The sequence below is a fragment of the Gopherus evgoodei genome, chromosome 2, assembly GCF_007399415.2.
Source record: "Gopherus evgoodei ecotype Sinaloan lineage chromosome 2, rGopEvg1_v1.p, whole genome shotgun sequence".
Lineage (NCBI taxonomy): Eukaryota > Metazoa > Chordata > Testudines > Testudinidae > Gopherus > Gopherus evgoodei.
The window spans coordinates 185,236,391-185,245,621 of NC_044323.1; the positions used below are offsets into that span (position 1 = coordinate 185,236,391).

At 41.6% G+C, this 9,231-nt stretch overlaps 1 protein-coding gene across 1 annotated transcript; it reads left to right on the forward strand.

The window, feature by feature from the left end:
* The first annotated feature begins 3,948 nt into the window (after positions 1-3,948).
* Positions 3,949-8,711, forward strand: ID4 (inhibitor of DNA binding 4, HLH protein). The gene is made up of 3 exons (XM_030552521.1): positions 3,949-4,655; positions 5,877-5,935; positions 6,491-8,711. The coding sequence occupies exons 1-2, from the start codon at positions 4,227-4,229 to the stop codon at positions 5,919-5,921; spliced, it is 474 nt and encodes a 157-aa protein (XP_030408381.1). The 5' UTR covers positions 3,949-4,226; the 3' UTR covers positions 5,922-5,935; positions 6,491-8,711.
* The last annotated feature ends 520 nt before the right edge of the window (positions 8,712-9,231 follow it).

The window sequence follows — 9,231 nt, forward strand, 5'->3', positions numbered from 1 at the left end:
CCATTGAAGTCAGTGGGCACTGGAGGTTCTTGGTACCTTGTGCAGGAAGTGCTCAGCTCCTTGCAGGATTGGGCACACATCAGGATAAAACTCATTATACCAGTTATCAGCCTTATGCAAAATAATTCTAAACAATGTTTTGGATTTCACTGAGCCGTTTAGAGATAGTGTGTCCAGAAAAAATTGGAGAAGTTAACTAAGCCACTTCTTAATATTCTTGGTAAGTAAGAATTGCATGATTTTCAAAAGCTATATCCCACAGCATCTTGTGTGCAGACAATACTCACTGTGTCTATATGCAGTTCTTTCTGTTTAAAAAAATGTAAATAGCTTAAATTATTTAACGGTTACTGCACACTACATGCATAAATGTGTTTTTTTTAATATTTTATATATAGGGTTGCCAATTTTGGTTGGACATATTCCTAGAGGTTTCATCACATGACATAATCTTGAATTAAAGAGTAATCTAATTCCTGGGGACTCCGGGACAATCCTGGAGGGTTGGCAACCCTATTTATATCTGCTGCAAATATTTTAAACAACAGGTTACACTCTGATCCAGCAGGTGGTTCGACGGCATAGTATTGTATACAAAAGACATGTGACTCAAGCATGATCTCAGTGAAAATGTTTCATTCATTCGGCTCTTGGAAGAACAGTAACTGTTCCTTGACACTGTATGAGGTCCTGAAGAGCCATGTGACCCTGATACACTGTCAATGTATTTATTTGTCTGTTGGAGTGAATCATATGTTCACATATTCAGAAATGTATGGATAAATTCAACTTGCTTTACTCAGGAGAGAAGTCTCACTGACAAATGGCTCCATTCACACAGGGAAGGTTAGCCAGTAATTATGTTAACATTTTTAACTTGTTTTGTTTTTATATTTAAATCAAAAGAAATTGTTATAGTTAATATTAATGAGCTGACTTGAACCTAGACATTCTCAGATAAGGCAATCACTTCAAGCACAAAATATACGGCAAGAGTTGGTAACACTGGGAACTGGGACTCTAATCCACGGAGTAACTCAGCCTACAGAGGTGAACTTCTCCAGCTAACCTGGAAGGTACCACTTATTTTAAGATATGCAGAGGAGTTTTTATAAATCCATAATTACTATGATTCAAAACAGGAGCAGTTAACACCTATATATTCATAGGTTGAAAAATATTGCTATTAATAGAACTAAGGAATGAAAAGCATTTACTGCCCCCTCTCTTCTTATATGTTTTAATGGATAAAGAGTTTCACTGTGCTCAACTCAATGCATGATTCCTAACAGACTGAGGTTCCCCATACACTACTAGAGCAATTTAACTTCTGGGGCACATCTAATTTAAACAGAAAAACACATTGGACCCAGCCCTGTTTCCATTGAAGTCAATCGCAAAACTGCCAAAGACTTCAATGAGAGCAGAAGCAGGCCAATTGTTGACAGGGAATGATGTTAGTCTGCCATGCATTGATGAGCAAGCTATCATGTATCATTAGTATTATAGGGAGTTACCAGAGGAAGTCCCTGAATATTTATGGGACAGGTTTTTTTCACAGATTTATATTGATAGGTCAGCAATGGGAACACAACATTTTCCCATAAATTTTAGATAAGTCTGAGACAATACACAAAAATCCATTGAGTACCATTTGGCTCCTGAGTTACGGAAGTAGACTGATGAAGAACTAGATCTGTAACATATCAAGATATCATAGATTTCCAAAAATATTGACTAATCTTTAGGACCCACATCAGTCTCAATAGAATTTCCATGATGTCAATGGGGTTTATTATATATACATCTGTTTACATCGGATCGCCTCCCAGAGAAATGGTTACATTCTAGGATTTCCCACAAATTTTCAGTGAGGTAAGATCAGCTCTGATTCTATACAAATAGACCAATTAAATTCTATAATGCACCTAGTTTCACAGAGATTTTAATTAAGATCAGATCAGCAAGATTTTAGTCCACATACTTAATACTGTGTACAGATTATTTTTTTGAAAAAGAAAAAAAACAGAAGTCTGTCCATCTCATCAAGAGTCTGGGGAACAGACAGGCATAACTATAACTTAGGGCCTGATGTATCACACTGATGAAAATCAGGAGTAACTTCACTGAAGTTCATGGTGTTTCACAGTGTAAAACCAGTGTAGTATATAGTTGATGACAATATGCCAGTCATGACATGGTCACTGTTTAGCTCGCTAATTTAGACCCCAGTCCTACAAAGATTTAAACAGGTGCTTAATTTTATGCCCTGTAAGAAGCCCCATTGTACACACTGCTCATAGTGTGTAAAGTTAAGAATGTGCATAAGTCTTTGCAGGATTGATTACTTATATTGTACCTTTTAGGGGGTGGAAAAGACCTAAATATGCACTCTTTTACTGTTATGAAAAGATGAGCCAACCCCTTCCCATTCAAGGTTCCAGGCTTAACTGTTTCCCTCTGTATCCTTTGTACATCACTCTGTGACTAGGTGTGGTGGAGGCATGCAATCATCAATCACTGTTAACTATGAATTTCTTTTCTTCTATTAGATTTTACTCACCAGTCTTGCAGCCCTTGCTCATTCAAGCAGCACTGTACTCAAGTAAATAGTTCTATTGAAATCACTGAGATAGTTTACCTGGGTAAGGAGTATGAGGGGTAGCCAGGTTAGTCTGGATCTGTAAAAGCAGCAAAGAGTCCTGTGGCATCTTATAGACTAACAGACGAATTTTGGAGCATGAGCTTTCGTGGGTGAATACCCACTTCGTCGGATGCATATAGTAAGGAGTGGGTAAGGAGTAAGGACCGTTTGTATGAGTTGCAGGATTGTGCCTTTATTTCTTATTCTAATGTTCAGTTCACCTGCATCTGTTCTGAATCCTCACGAGGAGTTAATAGAAAGTTTAAGCAAGGCATTATTAAATTAAAAGGCTGCAATCCACCACACAACGACCTAAGCAGGACTCTGGAGTATGTGCCTGTTAATTTTAATGTGCTGTCTCAAAGTACAGAACTCCGGACATTTCTAGCGTCATATTTAAAACATGATACATTTACTAATACGTGATCTGATGCATTAATGGACTAAATTAAGTTACAGGTATGAATTTTCCATAAAATGGATTAATATTACATGTCATAGAGGAATTTTAAATACTCCATGTCCATGAATTTTTAATAGTGATGTGCTCTAATTTAATGTTCCACAGCAATTGCTTTGCTTGATCTCCTGCCCGCCGCCCCCCCTCCGCCCGCACTCAAATCTGGATTATTTTTTCTTTAAATCAACATCCCTCGAAAGACTCTGTGTGTCTAAGGGTAGGGGCCGGAAAGCAGTGAAAGGCTAAAAAAATACATTGAATGAGGCTAGACATTGCAAACAGCATCTCCACCTCTGCCAGTGGTAGAAATATTTTCTGGTGATGATTAAGCAGTCTGAAGAATAAACAGACAGCAAAAAAAAGTGCGTACGGTAAAATGACATTAACGATCTCCAATTGCGCCTTGCAGGCTTCAAGGATAGATCAGAGGAGGGGAAGCCTACTGCTGGCACAGCCAGTTGTGAGTGCTCCGGATGCCGATGGGAATGGCAGGATTCAGCAGCCTCATTCAGGAGAGTGAATTCCATTCGCATTCCCGCAGTTCTTCCTTGCTAGGAACTTCTCTCTCCCCCCCCCCCCCTCCCTCCGCTCCCTTCGGTTCAGCAGTCTCCCCAGCCCTAGACCCCACAGCATTGACGGAATGGAGCGTCCTCGCCATTGGCCAGAGCGGCGTTCCATGGAGGGAGGAGGCGACTGTGATTGGCCAAAGCGCGGCGCTCCGCACCCCCTCCTCCCCTCTCCTTTGCACACATTTCCCCTCCCCCGCGCGCCTCTTGCCTCCTCCTTTCCCCGGGCCCCGGCAGCCGGAGCCCCGCCTGTCTGTACCCCGTGCTATATATATATAGGGCGGCGCTGCAAGCCGGGCTGAGCAGAGGCGGCTGGGCTCTAGTGGGAGAGAAGGGGAAGGGTAGTGAATGACTAGCCTGGGTGGTGGGATTTTCTTTGCACGGTCTGGCATCCCCTCTGGCAGAGCCCGGAGATTGTATCCAGAGACGGGCCGCCCCTCCTTGGTTGCTTTAGGAAGGGATCGCTGCGTTGGCTGAGCGCTGCCTCTTGCTCTTGTTGCATTGCGGGCGGTACGCGGTGTGCATCGGTGCCCGAGGGGATCGCTCCTTGTGCACCATGAAAGCGGTCAGTCCCGTCCGCCACCCCAGCAGGAAGGCACAGGCGGGCTGCTGCGGGGGCGCTGGAGGAGGCGGCGGTGGAGGAGGAGGTGGCGGAGGCGGCCAGTTGGCTCTGCGCTGCCTGGCAGAGCACGGCTGCAAGGGGGCCCCGTCGGGCGAGGAGCCGGCGTCGCTGTGCCTGCAGTGCGATATGAATGACTGTTACAGCCGGCTCCGGAAGCTAGTGCCCACCATCCCGCCCAATAAGCGGGTCAGCAAAGTGGAGATCCTGCAGCATGTCATCGACTACATCCTCGACCTGCAGCTGGCTCTGGAGACGCACCCGGCTCTGCTCAGGCAGCAGCAACAGCAGCCACCTCCGCTGCACCCAGGGAGCTGTCCCGCAGCCACCCCCCGGACCCCGCTTACAGCGCTCAACACCGACCCGGTAAGAGCCGTGGCAGGAAAAACGCGAGGCGCTGCCCTGGCCGGGCTAGCCCACGCGGGGCAGGAATGTGTACGTGTAGCATTGGCCAGCCAGCTAGGGAATGCAGGGCTCGTACTGTGCACTCCCTGAAGGGTGTGTGGCCAGGGTACCCCAGACCCTCTGTCTCTCTGCAACGACCGGCGTCGACAGAGTCCCCTTAGGCGTGTGAGTGCTACGCGGTATCCGTGTGTGTGTGTGTTCTACGGGCGCCCTGAGACCCAGTCTGCTCCACTGGAGTCAGTGGGAGTCGTGCCGTTGACTTTGGTAAGAGCAGGATCTGTCCGCAAGTATGCACCTATAGGCACTGTACTGCATACTTCCGTTGTGTGATCCATTGAGTGTGTGCATCCCACGCACCCGTCTGTAGATGCACACACTCTGTACCGGGAAATACAATGATGAGCTAGACGCTTGTGTGTGTGTGTGTGTGTGTGTATAGACATACGCAGACACATATACCCTCGCTGTACTTGCTGTATAGTTATAGCCACTAAGGGAAGTATAGATAATGTGTGTGTGTGTCTACACACAGGAATCCTTACAACGATTCTGTACACACTTAAGGGTATTATAGCTCATATAAACGCTTAAAGGGAATGTGCACATTTAAGTGTTTCAGGATATATATATATATATATATATATATATATATATATATATATATATATATATATATATATATATATATATATATATACACACACACACACACACACCCTGAAATCTTCATATATGTATATAAACCCTTATGTATATAACAAATAAATGTCTGTGCGTGGGAGCGGGGAGGATCTTTCTTTTCCGGGATCCACCCTTTAAGCAGCAGAAGGCGTTTGCTTCTGAGAGACAGAAGGAAACCTGTGACTCTCCAGCCGGCGGTGCCTGGGGGACGGGTCCGGCTGTGTGTTCAGAATGTGACACTCAGCAGCCCTGGTGTCCCTGCCTGTGTCGGAGCCAGGAGGTGTCACACTGAGAATCTAGCAACCTGCTGTCGGGTGCATTGATCTGTGTGCTGTAGGACTTGGCTGGCCCAGTCCTTGTGGCTTCCGCTCTCCATTGTGGAGCTTGTCACCTATCTAGGCTGGTCTCTGCCCGTGTGTGTGATCCAGACACACGCACAGTTATCATGGCCGAGCTAATTATTTGCACTCTTCCTTTTTTTACTGGTGTTTTGTTGTGCAGGCTGGCGCTGTTAACAAGCAGGGGGACAGTATTCTGTGCCGTTGAACTGCACTCTCAAGGTGAGTCTCAATTATTGGGCATCTAGAGAAAAGGCTGCATCTCTGCCATCTGTGGTATTGTAACAGCAGTGCCCTTTGCACTGTAAATGTTTCAGCTAGCTCTTTTTTAAAACGGGTTGAAGTCTTCCACATTCCTTAGGAGTTAATTTCTTCTCCATTAAATGCATGAATAATGTATTATGCTAGAAGCACTAGTGCCTCTCTGACCTGAGTGCACCTACATTCTTTTCTAAAGGAAGTCTCTTTTCCTTGCATTGAGACTGTCTTTCCTTTCTGTCTCATCTGGAGTGCAGAAATGGGGTCTGGACTGAGCAAACAAGGTTTGCAGGGAGCCTGTTTTATTATTATTATTTAAACCCCGTGTCAAGCGCTTATCACTGGGGCTTGCAGCTGTGTATTCCTCTGTTTTGGCCTAGTATGGAAGCTGAGGTTGTTGTTTGACCTGGTTTGTTTTGGGTTGTTGATCAAGCATGTCTTGTGTTTTGTTGGTGGCGCCACTCAGTCTGGAGCAAAAAAACGGTTCACACACCCCCTCTATTCATTCCTCTTCCACAGGTGTGCAGCAGGCAGATCCAGAGCCAGAGGAGCAGAGAAAAACACATTAGAGAGGGAGGGGGAAAAAGAAATATCAGCCATCAGATGAGATGAAAAAATAATTCAATCCCAGAATCGTTTCCATGTTTCCTTCTGAGAGAGAACCTTTCACTGTTTTGCACGTTCATAGCATTTTAAACATGTCTTTTTTTTCTGTGCATTTTATATCAGATGTGAATTGTTTGTTTATTTTGGTGGGAGGAGACTTAAAACAAGCAGAAAAAGTGTGACTTTTCTGTTGGATAGAAGATCGAGAGTAAATCAGACTTTAGAAGTATAACTGTAAGGGACTGAGCAGCTGAATTTTTGAAGCTTTACTAATCTGCCAGAGCATTGTAGATATATTTGACATCTATTGTTTAAAATAGATGATTTTATTGGGGCCCAGGGAACTTTCTTCTCCCTGCAGGAATGTTACATATTGTATAGATATATGAGTGACATTTCATACTGTGTATATATAGAGATGTTCTATAAGTGTAAGTGAGAAAAGTATATGCTTTAATAGACTACTGTAATTATAAAATATTTTTAATTAAATATTTTTTGTAAATATTATAAAGGTGTGTATGTTTTTTTTAATGTGTGGGAATATTTCTTTAGAACATTATTTACAGCTTAGGTACAGAGCTGCTAATATGAAAATATCTTGACAGTTAAGGTTTTTGCCCAGTGTCTTTTTAGACTTGGAAGTTACAGCTATAGCTAGTGGTCCTGCATGACTGCATGAGATGTCTAATTGCAAATAAACTCGTGTTGAGTCCATACAAACGTGTTTTCTTCAATCTAGATTAAAATATTGGTAATTGTATTATACATTTTGAAACTACACTTTTGTCAGTTAGGCACAAGGGTTTTTAGTGCATTATATACAAGTAGTATTAAGACTGTTTTTTTACTGAGATTAGAAAAACAAATTCTATCTACTTTTTCATATTGAAGACAATGCTTTAGGTCTTTAATCAGCTTTTGTAAAATCTGCTGTTGCATCAGAATCAAGAAACTTACTGTGGAACTTCTTTTAACAACAAAAGGTTTATTGTCACAAACTTTCATTCTTACAGCATATTACAGTTAAAAAGTGAACACAGTTCTCTGCTTGGAACCAAAGGGCAAATCATTAACAAATGAACAGTTACTGTTTCATCCAAAGAATATTGATATGGGATTGTGGAAAAGCACACAAGCAAAGTCATTATGATCAGTGATGTAAATCCATCTTAAAATGAACTTTAAGTAGACCAAAAATCAGATAACTGCATCAAGATTATTTTTCTAATACAAAATGACTTTCATTTCATTGCAGCTATGTTAAGTTAAAATTCTGTTTAATCTCTGTGATGTGTAAATTCTACATGTGAACATTAAACTAGATTTACGTGTTTTTGTATTGTGATTCTTCTGCTTATTTCTTCAATCCTCTAAATTTATACAATTGCTTCACTTTCTTATACGTGTTGCTTAATGGATGAGTTCATTTTATAGCAGTCTTTTGTACAATAAAGTTTTACAGTCTGTAAAGTAATGTCCAAGCTATGAGAAAGTTATGCATTTTGTGTGATCAGTAGTTCACGCACCAGTGAGGTGGGATTTTCAGACAGTGGGAGAATTAAGCAGAATTTAATTGGGTGCTTTGTAAATAGTTAGCCAACTGTGTGTGTAACATGGTCTGTTTAATTTAAAAAGTGGGAGGATTTGTTTTAGATTATACAAGTGTCAAAAGTGTTAGGGCCCAAGGGATTTTTTTTTATTATGTTAAATATTTATGAGGAAATGAACTGCTGTGGTGGTTAGCTAACAACTAAAGTGGTAATATGTTAACAAAATGAATATTTTCTTAAAATAATTGCATTAAGATCAAACAAGCCAAAAAAACCAGCAAACACTTATCTGCAAACATACCACTGCAAATCCATTAAAAATCAATGGAGTTTCATATGTGTAAAAGAGACAAGAAACAGGTTCAGAAACTTCCTATGGTCCCACCTTTGAGGTTGTAATAATGTTAGTTTAATAAACTAAATATAAATTCTTGTAACATCAAGTAATGCTTCTCTGAAGTAAAAATATTCAGTGCTGTTTTCTTCAAATAATGCAATGAGAGTAAGTAATAAAAACACTAATACTAGAATTTTGCACTGAAGTGTGTTTTTCTCATGTTACAGGAAAAGGAAAATTCAAAAAAACCTTTACCTTCCCCATGGAGTTGTTTAAACTATTCATCTTGGGGAACAGGTTTCTTTTGTTTTGTTGGATTTTTGGTTGGTTGTTGTTAAAATTTGGCATTTTTAGCGCCCACTTATTTTATTTTACATAGCTGGACACATTATGTATGATTCCCCCTTCTCCCCCTTTCCCCCCCCCCCCCCCCCCGAGGTCAACAAGACTTAGTTTTCAGTAATATTTTTTGTTTATACTTGCTGTTGCCAGTTAAACCCTATTCTGCTATATCCGGGTAGTAGGAAGGAAAAAGCAAAATGAGCTGCCTTAAAACTATGAAACCACTTTGTATGTTTGCACAAATAAAGAGTTTATTGAGAGAGCTCCTGCTGGAATCTGTACCGCTGCATCAATTTAACAATCTAAAATGCGTTCTAGATATCAAATTCCGGTGCCACATTAAGGCAAATTCCCATGGATTTCAATGGGGCAAGGCTTTGGCCGTAGCTTGTTAAAAAATGTTACTATGCAACACTTTAGAT

Excerpts from the sequence above, each read along its gene's own strand:
- ID4 (XM_030552521.1), top strand. The coding sequence starts at position 4,227 with ATGAAAGCGGTCAGTCCCGTCCGCCACCCCAGCAGGAAGGCACAGGCG. Across the intron at positions 4,656-5,876 it reads CAGCGCTCAACACCGACCCG|GCTGGCGCTGTTAACAAGCA; the intron begins GTAAGAGCCGTG and ends TTTGTTGTGCAG.